This window comes from Pelobates fuscus, chromosome 5 (genome assembly GCF_036172605.1).
Source record: "Pelobates fuscus isolate aPelFus1 chromosome 5, aPelFus1.pri, whole genome shotgun sequence".
NCBI classification, from domain to species: domain Eukaryota; kingdom Metazoa; phylum Chordata; class Amphibia; order Anura; family Pelobatidae; genus Pelobates; species Pelobates fuscus.
Genome location: NC_086321.1, coordinates 43,365,687 through 43,384,601, shown reverse-complemented (window position 1 = coordinate 43,384,601; position 18,915 = coordinate 43,365,687). Strand labels below are relative to the sequence as shown.

General features: G+C 43.7%; 1 protein-coding gene across 1 annotated transcript in view; it reads left to right on the top strand.

Moving 5' to 3' along the window:
* LOC134610674 (baculoviral IAP repeat-containing protein 1-like) overlaps window positions 1–11,219 on the top strand; it is a 36,874-nt gene extending 25,655 nt beyond the window's left edge. The window contains exon 5 of the mRNA XM_063453774.1: window positions 8,748–11,219. Within this exon, the coding sequence (XP_063309844.1) occupies window positions 8,748–10,942 (2,195 nt within the window). The 3' untranslated portion in view covers window positions 10,943–11,219. The remainder of the gene's footprint in view (window positions 1–8,747) is intronic.
* Window positions 11,220–18,915: the final 7,696 nt, after the last annotated feature.

Below are 18,915 nucleotides of genomic sequence, written 5' to 3'. Positions count from 1 at the left end.
CATGTCTGTGATTTCTACATGTAATTTTAATTCATTTGGTCCCTGAGGAAGTTCCATTTGTGAACGAAACGCGTAGGACCTCTTTTTAAAGCCTGTATTCCTATTTTTATTGCTGGGTGATTTTTTTTCATCCTTAATAAATTGTTTTATCTTTTCCACCACCTGGAAGTCCTGTTTTTCTCATCTATTGTCTGGAGCAAGTGGAGAAAGGCATCAGCCTCCCATCATTACCGGGGGAGGCACCTTTGAAACGCTATCTTTTCATCTACATCTCGTGAGTGCATTTCATGATCACTTACTAATTACTTTATGTAGATTTACACTATGTACACTTTTATGTTTCAATTATAGATTTCTCAGCCGTATCCCAAATATTCCTGTTGTTCTACACCCTGTAGTCAGTCAGATCTATCAGTGTTTAAATAGTTAGGATGATTTCAAATTTGACGCCAAATAGCGTGAGCCCATTTGAGCATGTGTAGTAGCATACTACAGATGCAGTGGGACGCATGGCTACCCGAGCATGCATTCCAAGCTACCGTGATAAGTACCACCACTCAGGGCTGGGCTCTTTAATGCCAAGCAACTCCAGCGTGCTTACCGTCTTTCCTCCTTATTCTTACCGATACCCAGTTGCAGAATTTGCCGGCATTCTGACACTATCACCCAGATAGCTCAGCTCAGAATGCCTCCCTATACAGCAACCCATTCTTTTACACCAACCTGCTGTCTGTCAAGTTGCCTGTCTGTCCTGCTTGCAGGACAAGTAATAACTTGTGTGCTGATTCTACAAGGGGCTTAAGGGTTTAGAAGGGGGAGGTCTTAATAAAATATATTACATTTGTGCCTATAGAAGAACATCCTTATGGTACCGTCTATATACATTTGGAAAATAACAAACATGTACATAACCCATTATGCTAAGATGAAAATCACACAGACAACTAAAGTCTCGTACATTGAAAAGAAAGCACTGAGAAGCAGGAGGGCAATTGGCACCTTCTTTGGAGATAGAGACATGATGCTTCCTAGGAGGGAACTGTGGGAGTCTTAACAGTCACTATGGACTTCGAGATATAAAACAATGACATTACTGCAAGTATAAGTGTCAGTGGAGTAATGGCTTATCTTCCACACCAGCAGCCAACTAGGATAGTCTCCCAACTCTTACTGTAGCTACATGGTCCATCTGTCACATCAGCTCCACTGATATATTCCTTGACTGCAGCTGTAGCTTCATTACTGCCTGCAGTATCATTCCTTTTTATCCTGTGTTTCAAACTCTCCACTCCTCCTCCAAACCTTTTGGTCTCTACCCTCCATCTCCCTTACGTGCACTCAAACACACAATCACACTCAATCTAACACACTCTCCTTCGCAAAAAGTCCAACACATACTCACTGATGCACTTCCACTCATTGGCCAAGATAAAAAAATAAAAAATGTGTGAAGTGCAGTGTTTAATGTGGACAAAATTTCTCCAAGCCAAATGAGATTTCATTTCCTAATTTACATGTTCACAATCCATTATCCATATTATATTATTGTCATGTAATTACCGTGATTTCGCTCCGCGAAGTTACTTCCTTGTTCGGAAGTAAGCTCCTCCCCTTATGATGACGCTCTATTCAATTGCCTTATAGGCAAGCCGCGCCAAACTTTAATTGCTGAGTTATTTTGAACCTACCTCTGTCTCCATGCTGAGTCTTTCTTTCTGTATCGCTGTAACGTTCGTTCTTCATTGTTGCTGTAATCTACAAGGATTCCTGTAGATACTTACAAACCAAACAACCAATTGTAGATCTTTACCATCCTTGCTACACGTACAGGACTCTCTGGATAAACCACAAGTATCTACTTACTACTTTCTACAAACTGCAATTAAGTATATTACACTTATCAAGTATAAATATTACTTCAACCTGCAATTAAGGATGTTTCACTAATTAAGTATAAGGATTACCTTAATCTGCAATTAAGTAAGTTTCACTAAACAATTATATACACATTTTTAACCACCATATAGTTTAACCATTGCTGCTATATACTAATTAAGTATTTTTTACTACAAACATCATAAGGAAAATCAATTCCAACTGCCATTCATTTTTCTCTGAAGATTAATTGATACTAGAAACCGATTAATATATGAGGGGACTTTATTATTGAAAATACTTTTTCATGGGGGTGGAGCCTGACGACGAACCTGCACGGACACCATCTTCCACAGCTCCTGGTCTGCCGCCCGCAATCTTGCGAATATCTCCCGACAGAGGGGCCATCCTCCCAAACAAAACACACACCCGGACCCACAGTGACGGGGCGAACAGGTCGATGTCCTTCTTTCAAGCCACCAAGCAACCTAGGCAGCGGCGCAAAACCACGGCCTACCACGCGACGCCAATTCTCAAGCTAGAGGCACTTTTCAGCAGACAAGGGGATAGCCGCGACCACCAGGCATACACCCAGCCGGACACACTAAACATGGGCCGCCGCACACCCAAGCCTGCAACCGGAGCCAGCACCCAAGGTAGGGACATTGGGGAAATGCTGATCAGACCGGGGCTGGCCACACCAAAACAAATGGATCCCCCACCAAACATGGCCCCTGCCCCAGGAACAGAGGGTAGGGGGACCCCAAACACACAGAACCCTCACAGAGGGCCCAGCCATACCCCCTGTCTCACCAGAGGATTCAGCCCCCACCACCAAAGGAGACTTAAAGGTGCTTTTGGCAGACATCCAAAAACTGTTGGCCGCTGACGTTGCCCTGATTAAAAGGGACATGCAACAGATCACAGACAGAGTCACTACCACAGAATTGGACATAACAGAAGTCCACAACACCATAACCACCTTGCAAGACTTGGTCCAGCAACTGCAAACAGAACAATATGTCCTAGCAGCACAATTAATGTCCCTAGAAGACAAACAACGCCGAACACACATTAAGATCCGCGGCATACCTAACACCATCACCAATGAAGAATTGCTGCACTACACGCGGCGCCTCCTGACGCACCCAGTGGCGAAAAAAATCACACTGGATGGAATATACCGGGTAACCAGCTCAGCCCGCATCTCACCTGACACCTCCAGAGACGTTATCTTAAGATGTGCTACCACACATGACAAAATCCAAATAATGACTGCCATAAAGGGCAAAATGCCACTAGAATTTGAGAACACAAACCTTTTGTTTTTCCAAGACCTAACCAGGGCCACACTACTCAGATGCAACTGTCCTGCGCAAAGCCAACATACCATATAGATGGGGCAACACCGGCTCCTTACTTGTCCATCATGCAGAGACCACCCACAATCTCACCTCCCCGATGGGGGCCCCGGCATTCTTGTCCGCACTGGGACTTCACCTGGAACAACCGTACACTGCAGAAGACGCCCAAACCACTACCTGGGGAACAACAGCCAGCACCTCAACCGACCAAGCGGCAAAGAACCAACAACCCCAGAGTTCCTGAACCTGCTAAGGGACAGTGATGAACTAGCCTAGACACAACCACAACACTACCCGGCCCACACCGGCCAAGCTGACAACCTAAACTCTCATACAACCATGGAAGGCCTATAGCCTTATGTTACTTATCTTATTGTTTAGCTATTCTGTTCATGTTATTTTATGCATATATTACGGCTGCACCAAACTCACACGTATCCCACAGACGTATCCCACACAGGAACACAACCACGATCCCTGAACACAAAGGGTCTACACACCCAGCCCACTCAACAAATAAACCCCCCCCCCCAGGAAAAACCAAAAAATAAACACCCTAGACACCCCGAAGACTAATGGCATCCTGAACACCCCCCCACCACTTCCCTCCAGGCCAGGGGCAACATTACGCAAGCCAAACCGCTACTGGGACCAACGCATACGCACACCTGACAAGCATGCCGCGCACAGCACCCAGGAGATATACACAACCTGGCACCCCTCACACAGCAAGAATCAAACACGGGACCACACAACAGGCTCCTCAGCAACACGCATCCGCCTGCACCACAAAGGAGCGTACACCACACGCTTGTAGCACCCCGGAAACACAACACAAACCAATCACTAGCATACCACCACTCAGACAGACCTGGGCTTGCCCCCAAACATGACCACGACACAAAGGTGCTCATCACAAGCATTTCACTTGAAACAAACCACAAATGTTATATAAATATGTGTAACCGCCTTATACATGAAAATTGAAAACCCAAGAAATGCCTGAAATGCTCTTCCTGTACAATTGAGCACGGAAAATAACAAATAAAGAATAATAAAAATAAAAAAATACTTTTTAATGCAAACAAGCTATTTGCATTCAGCTTTCTTTTTTCCTTAATGCTATTCTGGAAGAAAGAGACTATTTGTTTTAACTGATTCTATAAGAGATAATAAAACCTCTTTCGAAATTATATTGGAAGTACTCCTTGTTTTTATTAAAGGTGTAGCTCCAACATTTAATTCTGCAGTTGTGTTCCACAATTCTCTATAAGAATAATTGATTTATAACAATTATGATCTTGTTTTATCAAGGTAAACCCATGTTATAGGAAACCAGCATGTAGGTGGCGATGTGTCTAGGTACTGTGTCCCACCACACCAGGGTCCGTAGAACGCGCTGCCGGCACTCTGATGGGGTCTGTTCTAATCTAAAACTGAGTTGGGAACCCGATGCACATGTGCCTGGTCGTGCGCTGTGGCGCTTTAACAGCGCGACTGAGCCCCTTCTATCATGCACAGAGAGCTGGGAAGAAGTGACAGTGTATCACATTCTCCCAGCTCAGTCATAAAGCCGCGCAGGAGGTGGAAGCCGCAAGGATGGGGCCGGGTAGGGAGAGCAGGCCCCCACCTCCCACCAGCCACAGCCAGCAAAAGGTTGAACCTGTTGCATGGCTCAATTTTTTAATGTGTGTGTGTTTGTGTGTGTGTGCGTGTATCTGTGTGTGTATCTGTATGTAGTGTGGGTATCTGTGTGTTTGTGTGTGTATCTGTGTGTTTGTATATGTGTGTGTGTAGTGTATGTGTTTGTATGTGTGTAGTGTGTATATATCTGTGTGTGTGTGCTTGTATGTGTGTATCTGTGTATGTGTAGTGTGTGTATCTGTTTGTATGAGTGTAATGTGGGTGTATCTGTGTATGTGTAGTGAGTAGTGTGTGTATCTGTATGTGTATCTGTGTAATGTGTATACATGTATGTAGTGACGGTATATGTGTGTTTGTATGTGTCTCTGTGTATGTGTAGTGTGTGTATTGTGTGTGTGTTTGTTTATGCTTGTAGTGTGTATCTGTGTATGTGTAGTGTGTGTCTGTATGTGTGTAGTGTGTAGTTTGTGTATACTGTATGTGTGAATATGTATAACTGTATATGTGTGTGTAGTGTGTGTATATGTATGTCTGTGTATCTGCATGTGTGGCAGTGTGTGTATCTGTATGTGGCAGTGTTTGTATGTGTCTGTGTGTATGTCTGTGTATCTGCAGGTGTATCAGTTTGTCTGTATATCTGTATGTGTGTCAGTATCTGCATGTGTGTCAGTTTTTGATACATATACTGACACACATACAGTTGCACAGACACACTGATACACATGCAGATATGCAGACACACAAACATTACCACACATGCAGATATTGAGACAAACAGATACAATCACTGACACACATAGAGATACAGACACACAGATACAAACACTGACACATGCATATACACAGACACAGTGTATAGGTAAGGGTACACAAACTACATCCCCAGCATACACGCAGACAAACGCTACATCACCAGCACACACAGACATATACTACATCCCCAGCACGCACACAGACACATACTACATCCCTAGCACACACACAGACACACTACAACCCCATCACACACACAGACACACGCTACATTCCCAGCACACACACACACTACATCCCCAGCACACACACAGACACACGCTACATCCCCAGCACGCACACAGACACATAGTACATCCCTAGCACAAACACAGACACATTACAACCCCAACACACACACAGACACATACTACATCCCCAGCACACACACAGACACACTACAACCCCAGCACACACACAGACACACTACATCTCCAGCACGCACACAGACACATACTACATCCCCAGCGCACACACAGATACACTACAACCCCAGCACACACACTGACACACTACATCCCCAGCACACACAGACACATGATACATCCCCAGCACACACACAGACACACACTACATCCCCAGCACACACACACAGACACACTTCATCCCCAGCACACACACAGACACACACTTCATCCCCAGCACACCCACATAGAGACACTACCATTGCAGAAGCATATATGTTGTTTTTGGGAGTTTTTTTAAGGGGAATGGGGCAGCATTTCAGACTTGGATCCAGGCAGCACAATGTCTTGGGCCAGCCCTGCGACACACCTTAATGTTAACTGTTCTGCATTTTATTGGATGCCTTTTAGTTGTTACTTATTTATTATACACATCTTTATGTTCCATCTTAGTTCACTGTCTATCATTGTTATAAGCATTGTTCTGGCATTGGACAGAAATTAGAGGATATGAATGTCACGGTACTCACAGTGACATGTAGACGGCCAGACAAGGTCGCCCCAGAAGTGCCCAACAAGGACTTTGAACCTGGGGGCTTTATGGTTCTAAGCCTGTGTGTCAGGATCGTGACAGGAATCCAACACGCAGAATGGAAACAGTAAAAGGTACGTATACTGGACCTTAGGATGGCCGGACTAACGTCAGACAAGACAAAGAATGGTCAGGGACAAGTCAAGGTCGAGGGAACTAGAAGACAGGTAAGCGAAAGCCAAGCCGAGTACAAGGGTAGGAGAAGGTAGCAAAGTCGATAATAGAGAGCGAAGACAAGAACCAAATAAACAATAGTAATAAGAGCACTGAGGAACCAGACAAGCTAGAACCACGACAGGGCAATGACTCATTGCAAATGAGTCTCTTTTATACCTTGGTTCCTTAATTGATGACCACGCCCCCACAATGTCCTGATTTGAAGTTTTTGGTGGGTCTGAAATTGCTCTGATTCGCGCATTTTCATCCCTGAGAAGCCATAAATTACCATTTCTCAAGATACAAGCAACGTCTGTCAATATTGCAAACTTTGCAGAATCTAACTGTGAAAAAATGAAGGTCCTCTTCTCCATTTCTGACCATATTGAACTTACATTGAACATATGCAGTGCTTTTGTCCAAAATAACAGGTCAGCAATCGAGGGGAACTTGTCTTCTTTCTCTGGGTGTATCATACAAGACACAGAATTAAGTGCAGAAGAACAAGGACTGATTCTCAAGATGTCTTCACTGGAATACTTACATTTAGGCAGCACTCGGGAAACACCACCAGCAGGTACTAAAGCTCTTAGCTATTTTGTATATAATTAATTTTATTAACTGCACATTATTGTGCTAAAGTGTGTGGTAGTAGATCTAGCAATGCATAGTGTACTGTGCTGATTGTGTAACACCTCTTCTGGAAGAGGACATGCCAGAGACAATATATATGGGGTTTTGGGTACACACATTCTTATATTCACAGATTTAGCTTCAGCATAATGGGAAATCTGGGGTCTCATGGTTAGCATCTGCTGCTGTATAGTATAGCAGTTGGTTTCCTTAGAGGTTCATCTGGAGGAACATGATCACAATATGGATGAAATTATCAGGCTCTCCACAACTTGGTAGCATGTATCTACCTTTCTCCACTGAGTAGTGAAAATCCTCTTGTGGCTTCTCAGTAACCCAGACTTTGTGTGAGAGGTGCAGTGTATGTGTGAGTGTATGCAGTGTGTATGCAGTGTGTATGAAGGGTGCAGTGTATGTGAGGGGAGCAGTATATGTAGGGCTGCAGTGTGTGTGAGGGTGCAGAATGTGTGAGGGGTGGAATGTATGTAGAGGTGCAGTATGTATGAAGGTTTTTGGTGGGTCGTGACGTCATTGACGTCATGACGTCGGCTATCGAGCGCCGCGTCAAAAAAGGAGGCGGGGCTATCGCGGCCTGGGTGTAAATGGCCGAAATAACTGAAATGATCGGGTGCACATGCCCCATCCCGAGGGACCACGTCCAGATGCCTGACCTCCTCTGAGGCAGATACAACAGGTACCATAACACTGTGTTCCTGCCTCTGGGCCACTTCAGTTCTTTGTTTGGCCAGAAACCTAGCCCTGCCATGTCTCCAGCACTGGGGGCTAGACTTAACCTGTAACTGCTCCTGTCAATCATTGTCCACCTGTATATTATCTCTGATTAGCCAGGGATAAGACACTGCCTCTCCCTGAGGGCAGTGTCAGTTCATTGACTAGTGATCCAGTGTTTGTATTCAGACTCACAGGCCAGGTGAATTCTTACTTGACCACCTTGGTCTGTGTTTAATTGCAAGGGTGATCATATATGTCTGCCTACCGGACTCCCACCTCAGGTAAGTCGTTACAATTAAGAATTAAACAATGTTTCTATTTCTCCTTCCCATTTGCACTGTTTTTCCTGGCTTTGCCTTGTCTAGACTGGATTGTGATGTAATTTGCAAACTCTTTAATATAAATTTGAAAGAAAATATAGTGTCTCGTGGAAAAAAAAGGTTAAAACAAGCTATAGGTGATTTCAATGTTTATTAAATGGTCTAAAAAGAGACAGTTCTGTTTCTTATAGTTACATATTTTTCCTCATTTGATTTTATTTATTCATATTTTCAGCTTCAAAAAACACAATATTTCATCATTTTGAAGAAGTCAAGTTTCTGAACAAAGAGCTCATTACAACCTATAATGAAACAACCTTTCGGAACTCATCACCCTTTGGAGATTATTCTGAAATGCACATTGATCTCAAGTCCCTCTTTGCAGATATATCTGTGGTCTTGAAGGACACCAGGAATCAGCCAGTGCAGCAGCTCACATTGCCTGATATTTTGTCCATACTGAGCGATATCACCATGGTAGAAGGTGAGGCTGGCAGTGGAAAAACAGCTCTGCTTCGGAAAATTGCCATTCTGTGGGCCTCAGGAACCTGCCCCATACTAAGCCGGTTCAGTCTTGTCTTTTATATCTCAGTTTCCTCCATTAAAAACCCAAAAGAAATGTTAAGTGACATCATCAATAAACAGCTGGCTTTAAACAAAACAAGTCTGACAGAAGAAATACTCTGGAAAATTATAAACCATTTAGGAAACCAAATCCTGTTCCTAGTAGATGATTATAGTGAGATGGACTTAATTCCTGAGAAAATAAAGAACCTTTTAGAACAGAATCCTGCAAATAGAATGAGTGTGGCAGTCAGTGTTCGTACCAGTATGGGCAGAAAGCTTCGTCATATGTCAAGGACAGTTCTGAGAATCCAAGAATTCCCTTTGTATAGCACTCTCTACTTGACCAAAAACATGTTTTCATGTGACATGGAATGGTTGAAATCATTTCTTGTAATATTAGAGCTATCGAAAGGTTTACAGGCAACTCTGCAAACTCCCCTTGTAACACTAGCCTTGTGTTCCTACAAAGTCCAATTTCCTGATGCCACCAGAGTCAGCGATACACATGTTTTTAAGGCATATTTAACTTATCATATCCAAAAATTCCCTATGCATCTTGAGAAAGTAAAAGATCTTGTTTCATCGTGTGGAGAACTTGCTCTCCGTGGTCTCTTTCAGTCCTGCTTTGAGTTCACAGATGAAGACCTCAGCCAAGCTGGTATAGATGGAGATGAAATCATACATTTTGGTCTACTTTGTAAATTCACAGCACAAAGACTCCGACCAAAATTTAAATTCTTCCATCCTTCATTCCAGGAGTTTCTTGCAGGAAAGAGGCTTAGTGAACTACTGGAGTCTGACGAACAAGACATCTTGGACAAAGGGTTACATTACCTTAAATACATAGACACATTTCTCAAAATGGTAGGACGTTACCATTATTTGTTGAAGTATGCTCTCAGAAACTCAGCCAAGGCAACGTTAAATATCTTGTCATATTTATTCAGTTTGTATGACAGCGCTAAAGCACTGGATTGCCATGTAGATAGTAACGAACATTTACAGAGACACCCTGAACTTGATATACCAGAACATGTGTTAATCTATAGCATAAATGGACTATTTGATTTGAACCTTGAATCACTCAAATCAAATCTTCTGCTCAATCTTGCTGTTGAAGCTGGAATTGAAAGCCAGTTCCTCTCTGCCTGTACAAGCAAAATAATGGAGTTTATTAAGAGTAAAATGTTTAGCTATACTTTAAACCCATTTTCCAGTGATTCTGAACACAGTATGTTCCTTTTCATACAAAGATATCCCGAATGCATTTCCCTCATGCGCTGTTTTCAGATTAATATTTCTCCAAACAATCCACACACTCTACCTGACTTTTCTGCAATGTCAAATATACCTAAAACACATGGGATTCCGTTGATAGAAAGGGAGTATTCCTCTTCCTACCTTCATCTTAAAGATGTAATGGAAGACAAGCAGAAAAAAATAAATGAGACGAATCAAGTGTTGTCATTATTTCCCCAGGAAATTAGAATCGGCGATGCTCTGATTCGCGCATTTTCATCCCTGAGAAGCCATAAATTACCATTTCTCAAGATACAAGCAACGTCTGTCAATATTGCAAACTTTGCAGAATCTAACTGTGAAAAAATGAAGGTCCTCTTCTCCATTTCTGACCATATTGAACTTACATTGAACATATGCAGTGCTTTTGTCCAAAATAACAGGTCAGCAATCGAGGGGAACTTGTCTTCTTTCTCTGGGTGTATCATACAAGACACAGAATTAAGTGCAGAAGAACAAGGACTGATTCTCAAGATGTCTTCACTGGAATACTTACATTTAGGCAGCACTCGGGAAACACCACCAGCAGGTACTAAAGCTCTTAGCTATTTTGTATATAATTAATTTTATTAACTGCACATTATTGTGCTAAAGTGTGTGGTAGTAGATCTAGCAATGCATAGTGTACTGTGCTGATTGTGTAACACCTCTTCTGGAAGAGGACATGCCAGAGACAATATATATGGGGTTTTGGGTACACACATTCTTATATTCACAGATTTAGCTTCAGCATAATGGGAAATCTGGGGTCTCATGGTTAGCATCTGCTGCTGTATAGTATAGCAGTTGGTTTCCTTAGAGGTTCATCTGGAGGAACATGATCACAATATGGATGAAATTATCAGGCTCTCCACAACTTGGTAGCATGTATCTACCTTTCTCCACTGAGTAGTGAAAATCCTCTTGTGGCTTCTCAGTAACCCAGACTTTGTGTGAGAGGTGCAGTGTATGTGTGAGTGTATGCAGTGTGTATGCAGTGTGTATGAAGGGTGCAGTGTATGTGAGGGGAGCAGTATATGTAGGGCTGCAGTGTGTGTGAGGGTGCAGAATGTGTGAGGGGTGGAATGTATGTAGAGGTGCAGTATGTATGAAGGGTGCAGTGTATGTGAGTAAGGGGTGCAGTATGTGTGAGGGGTGCAGTATGTGTGAGGGGTGCAGTATGTGTGAGGGGTGCAGTATGTGAGGGTGCAGTGCATGTGTGTAAGGGATGCAGTATGTGTGAGGGTGCAGTATATGTAGAGGTGCAGTGTGTGTAGGGGTACAGTGTATGATTGTGTTGGGCGGTACATACACTGCATCCCTCACATATGGTGTGTTTGTTTGGAGGGGGAGGGGTTAGATGGGAGTATATATATATATATATATATATATTTTTTTTTTTTTTTTTTTTTTAATTTAAAGGAACACTATAGGGTCAGGAACACAAACATGTATTCCTGACTCTATTGTGTTAAAACCACCATCTAGCCCCTCCTGGCCTCCAATAGCCCCCTAAATATAGCACAATCTTGCTTTTATTCCAGTCTGCTGCTGCTGGCTCTGCTCCTGATCTGCCTGCTTGGCTGATATAATCAGAAGTGATTCTCTCAGTCAATCATAATGTTTTCCCATAGGATTGGCCTTCAAGAAGTCAGATCAGGGGCAGAACCAGCACATGTCAAGCATAGCCCTGGCCAATCAGCAGCTCCTTATAGAGATACATTTAATCAATGCATCTCTATGAGGAAAGTCCAGTGTCTCCATGCAGAAGGTGGAGACACTGAATGGCAGTCACACTATGCAGCACCTCCCCAGGAAGCACCTCTAGTAGCCATATGAGGAGTGTCCAGCTGAGGTATTACTAGGCTGTAATGTAAACAATGCCTTTTTTCTAAAAAATACACTGTTTGCAGGTCTGGGAATGATTCTACTCACCATAACAAATACAATAAGCTGTCGTTGTTCCAGTGGTTATAGTGCCCCTTTTAAGTTTAATATTAAAAATAAACAAAAACATTATATACCCCTCCCTACTTACCATTTTCCAGGAAGGTGGGACATAGCAATCCCTGGTGATCCGGTGAGGGTGAGCGACTGTAGCCTGCAGCTCTTTGTGTTGCAGGCTGGCATTGTTCCTTGTAACGGATCGACGGGCACCCCGACTGGGTACCTCCATTAACAGATGCTCCTAGGGCTTCCTGAGGACTCCAAGCACTGCAGCAGACACCACAACCACCGAACCAGAGAAGCATACGAATGCTCTCAAGCATATGAATGCTGTAAACAGCTGAACAGGAAATGCATACAATCAGCTTACACTCCTGGCAATCAGCATACAATCCAATTCCACCAATAACGAGACGACACTTCGTTTTGAGGTCAAGCAGAACTGACTGTACTGGCACATACAGCCTCTTTTATTCACAATCCACAAACATAGTACTGCCCACAGGGTTTTGAAATACAACCAATCAATCCGTACAATACACACAGACACTCCTACATAAAATCCTCCCCTCTTCCTGTGATATGATTACTGAACACAATGGGTAATATAATAATCACAGACAGAGAAATACAGTTTTATAAAACATATCACAGGGACCCCAAAACATGCAATAACCCTATAAAAATATAAAAGTATATCCTCGGAACCGGGGGATCTGGGTGAACCACATATCAAAAATTCACCCAGATCCGTTCAGTGGTTTGGAAGATACAGTTTAATGCAGATTCCGCAGAACATATACAGGATATATAAAAAATAATTACTGGGGGGCGGGGCCTGACAGCCAAGATGGCCAGACGTGCGTCCTGAGTCCTCCGGCACCAACAGCCACGAATTCGACAATTCTGCCCAAACCACGGGTGCTGGCGACTCAGGGTGCTTGGATCGGGCTGCAGTACCAAGCAGGGAACACAAAGATACCAGTCCGGCACAGATCCGCGCCGGTAGAGCCTGCACCGGCCATGAGGCCTAAAACGGAGCGGAGCCTGCAGCAGGGTGGAGGCGGCCGACCGCCCGGCAAGGGACCCGCTTCCACACGAGACACACGCACAGCCCTGCTACCCCCCCCAATGGACCGGCGGGGGTTATCCCGGTCCTCGCTGGGGACGGTTACCCCCATCCAAGCGACAGAACCAGCAGACAGGCAGCACTGCAAGGGCCCAAACAAGATGGCAGCTAGGACGAGACCCGTGAAGGGGAGAACTCGCATCAAGCCACCGGTACACGCTCTGGAGTTCTTTGACCGGCTGAGAGCACGCCTCTGGTCAGTACTCCACACTAAAGATCAGACCTTCACGCAGGTATTGAGACACGCAGCGGCGTGGATTCGCCCCATGACCCGCCGCCACCTAAGCAGACGACCGCCAGTGGCACCCAGGGCGGCCGCCCGACGGTGGTTGCACCAAGCGCCCAAACAGCAAAAAAAAACACTACAACTCCCGGGCGCTAGCTCCCGCTCGAATGCTCACCAGAAGGGGACCACACTTCTTGCCAGACCCACTTCCCGCCCAGCGACATCTACAACCTGCACAGCGGCGCCATGCAGCTTGAGTGCAAACACTGACCCTCACCCCCTAGAGCACAAGCCTGCTAGACTGGCCTCCCACACAAGCTACCTACAAGCTCCAAGAGCCGAAGTCCAGCTAGGCTCGCATCTTCTCCTGCACGGCGCAAGGACACACCGGGGGATCATCTCACAGACCAACGCACATCCAAACGACACAGGGACACCAAGCTCCCACACACTAGAGAGACCGGGCCAAGTGCACCGACCAACGCAGGGGGCACATACTCAGCCACAAAACGGCATCGGCTGACCCACCAGGGACTTGGACTCAATTTCAGGCACATTGCTCGTTGTAACCCAGCCTCATATGCCTCGAATGGTCCCCCTATTACAATGTTTGGTTCTTCTCTTATGTTACCTACATTGTTTGTTTTCGTTGTCTCAATTACTGCTCCTGTGTACGCTACCAGAGGCCTAACTATCACCCTAGCGCAGCCAGGTGTAACCCTGTCGATGTCTCCCCTAGTACTCACTAAGCTACTGTGGACTTGTAATAAGCTATGTCTTAGCCAAAATCCCTTTACCTACTGAATATCTTCATTGTGGCATAGTTGATCTACTTTGTTTTAGTTACAAGCTCAATATATAGACGTCCACCATCTTCCTAATACCGCAAATCTAGACATGTTAGCCTGAATCATATCAAGCGTGTTAAAATATAAGTTTCTTAAACAAACGCTCCTTTAGCGATGCTTAGCCTAGTTAATGCGCCTCACGGAATCATCATTTTAGATTGTTCCTTCATATATCGTGTTTAATATAAGCTTCAACTTGCAGTAAAAGCTTAAGCATTGTCACACTTTAGACCAATTTGTTATATCGTGTTTAGCCATGAACATCAAACCTGTATATGAAGCCTATCTTTATTAATATTGTTTCTCAACCAAGCTTGTATTACTCTGTTTGCATGAGTGTTTCACAAAAAAAAAAAAAACATGGCAATCTTTCTTTGAGGTGCATTGCACACCATCTTGTTATCATATACTCGTGTTACCCCACAATGCCTCCTCTTTTTCTTCTGTACCCCATGACGCATATGCCATAATAAAAGAAAGATTTACAAAAAAAAATAAATAATAATAATTACTGTACAATGTGTCCCCTGTTGTATAGTTTAAAACTACTGCACTATGTCTTTGTGCACCAAATACCGACGAGATGGCACCGTGTAGAAAAGTCCAAACAGTGTCTGTGAGTTAAAATGGATGTCATCCATTGTTCTCACCATGTGCTTCATCCATTGTTCTCACCATATGCCTCTGATACATGAAATGGTGGCCACCCAGTAACTCCACAGTATGTCCCCAGATGGTTCTTAAAGGGCCAGCAGCAGCATAATAAAATACAATATGCCCAAATACTGTATTTAAAGGGCCAAATCTCCCAGGGGCCATAGTCAGCAGGCAGGAGGCGGGCAAACAGGCTTCTCCAATGCCCAGTGGCGAGGTTAGTTTCACCACATTCCTCGGGCGAGATCCGACACTGCGCCGTGTTGGGGCATTCCCATGGTAACCCACAGCAATGCTCAGATCTGCCAGCTCGCAGGAGGAACATTCAGCCTCCTCTCTCCTCACTCTAGTGGGCCAGTGAGAGAATCTTTGATATCCCCACCTGCCCGCGAAGGCACATAGCAAGATTTAAAAGCACTAAAGCTTTAAAAGCACCAGCTCTGCATGGGCTGCCAGGGGAAATGCTTTGATCTCCCATGTCGGCCACGGCCATGGTGACACCGGGCCTGTACTCAAGTCCAGGCTCAGTACAACTTGTATTAGGCAGCCTATCAATTCTTAAAGACAATTTGTTCCAAGGCAATGCCACCAAATCACCAGAATGTTTTCCTTCATATGTTCAGACTTGCAGTAGCAAGTTATAAACTTTATTGAAACATATGATGAAAAACATGCATGCTAAAATCTTTATAGTTTTTGCACAAAAAATACATATTTTGCAGAATGCTACAACACCATCAGGGCCATATTAAGAGCCCATTAGGCCTGGTGCTAAACATTATGATGGGCCTAAGTATAGAATCATATTGACAGAAAAGTCTAAAACAGTTATACCTTCCAATCGTCATGTATGGATATAGCAATAAGAAAACACATACCCTATGCTTATATCTTGCTTTTATCTTTCAAGTAAATCCAACTGCAGTGTCTGGTAAATCAGGATTTCGGTAGGTGGGGTAAAAGGGTGGGCCACTGACGCGACTCACATATCCAGAACCCAATCCACACATGCCCAAAAAATCTGCCCGAGGAAGTAGAAGGTCAGTCTGGCGTGAGTGCATGTCATGCAGGCTGGCCAACTAATGGCATTGTATGCAGACAGCTCCCTGAGCTTGGCATAAATGCATCAAATGAGGCACTTACTCCATGCTTTCTAAGGACTGTCCCCTAGCACTCACATGTCCACTTGTCTCCTTACCTTCTTACTAGCAGGTAGAAACTCCCGTTATACAATATGGGACAGAGAAAAGGTGTATGTAGTGAGTGTAGAAGAAAGGGAACATGCCACAGTGTTAGAGATTCTAAAGCAGCAAGAGCATTTGAATAGTGTGCAAAATCAGCTTTACCTTAACTAATTTCATTGTCAGCCAGTCCACACAAATTTTGTTTCCCTATATCCACATGTGAAGAGTAGTAAAAAAATTTCACTGCAAAAAAAGAAAAAAGACTTCCTTATAAAATGTATGTACAACTAAGTCATTGCCATCACTGAGTGATTTGAACTACAAAGCAAAAATATTTCCCATCTTAAAGGAACACTATAGGGTCAGGAACAGCTTCAGGCTCCTCTTGCCCTCCCTAAATATAGTAAATTCTAGGAATATGCATGGGGAAAATTGCGGTTTGGCATTCCGATATTCAGGACTTCGGCAATTCGGAACTTCGGGACTTGTTCGTCACTTGGACACTTCGCAACTTCAGAACTTCGGCATTTCGGAACTTCGGCATGTCGGAATTTCTCTTATTGGTTAGCTTGAAATCCAGCCAATCAGAGTGCTGAGTGCCATTTTACACAGCATGGAAAAGTTCTTGAAAAAAAATGAATTTTCCCACGCTGTGTAATTTGACTCAAAACTCTCTGATTGGTTACTTTCAATCCACCAATCAGAGTGTTGTTAGGTACCTGGAAAAAAAAAAACTTACCATTTGATGTTTTCTTTCTTCTAAAATCTTATTTTTTCAGCCCCCAAAAAAGGGCAAATAAAAATCCATAATAACCGACGCACTTTAAAAAATAAAAAATAAACCCATCTTCACTCATGGATGGCTCCGCGCAGACTGAGCTCTGCAGGGCGGGGGAAGGCTTATAAAGCCTTTCCCCACCCTGCAATTAGGCTCAGAGCACTCTGGTTGGTTGGTTTAAGTCATCCAATCAGAGTGCTCTGACAGGTAAATGAAGAGACTGACAGTTAAGTCTCTATATTTACCTGTAACAGCACTCTGATTGGTTAGCTTGAAATCCAGCCAATCAGAGTACTGTGTCATTTTGCACAGCGTGGGAAAGTTCTTTGGAATTTTCCCATGCTGTGTAATTTGACTCATAACAACACTCTGATTGGTGGATTGAAAGTAACTAATCAGAGAGTTATGAGTCAAATTACACAGCGTGGGAAAATTCCAAAGAACTTTCCCATTTTTATTTAGGGCCCGCACCCGCCGCTTTGGATGATGTAGAAACCTCAATACAGTGATTTGGATGATGTAAAACCTAATTTGTCCATTATTCACCTTGGCTAATAAGTGCAAGGAAGAGTCAACTAAAACATGAAAGAAAGGTCAGAAAACTGTATTGAAAAAGTATGATAGACGATGGTTAGGAAGGAACGGAATTAAAGTTGGCATATTTGAAAACAAGAAATTACGAATGTCAGCAAAGAACATCTTTTATTTGAAAAGCAGTTTAGGAGCCGACACAGGTTCTGCCTCTGCCTTGAAATATTTAATATGCACACAAAAAAAATAATGAGGAAATAGCTGACTTCCACCAGTATAGAGTATATAAAAACAATACCTTAAGTGAGTGATTACAGTTTCAATACTAGGCTGGGAAACAGCTTTACGGTTGGCTTAGTTTACCCATATATGTGTCTCCATATAGTTTTATTATATCCTCTATCCTCTTAAGTGTTTAGCCTGGCAACCTTCAAGTCCAGTGATACATCTGTCTATCTTTTCCCTACTGTTGTCACGACAGTGACCCAAACACGCAAAGTGCAAACCCTAACAGGAAACGTATTACCGGACCTTAGAATGGCCGGGTTTAATGTGGATAGAATAGTTGATAAATAGCCAAAGACAAGGGAAACCAGAATACAGGATAACAATATAACTAGCTGAGTCAAGGAACCAGAATACAGGAGAAACGAGAAAACAAGCCAAGTCAGGAAACCGGAATGGAGAATAGTCAAAAATACAAGCCGAGTCGAAATACCAAGATACAAACAGGAAGAATACCAAGCACTAGAGGGAACAAGGAATAGAACCACAATAGGGCACTGAACAAGGAAAATGGGCGCCCTTTTATACCAAAGCTTCTGTGGCTTTAACACCACGCCCCCAAAACTTCAGGGAGCATGGATTAGATAGAATATACGCGGTAGTCTTTCTGTGTGTGTGCTCTGGTTACGTGGGTTCCTATGAGGTTGGGTTGGTCATCCACTATCCTGTGTGTGTGTGTGTGCAGGACCTAAATAACGGGGAGAAACGAAAGATGAGAATGTACGTTTGTACATGGAAACGCCTGTCTATAAGTGAGTAATCACTAGGAACTTAAAGGCATAAGTGTGCCACAGTTGTGTCGGCTAGTCTTGCGGCAGTTCATATCCTTCTTGGATCTGGATGTTGCGACCCGCTGGGTCCCGGTTCGGACTGGGTGTTGCTCTCAGGGTCCTGTGGTGTCTCGATCCTTTGTGGTGTAGTCGTTAGGTTAGACAGTCCCAGGGTGGTCAGGAGGGGAGATGCTTCTTCCACTGAG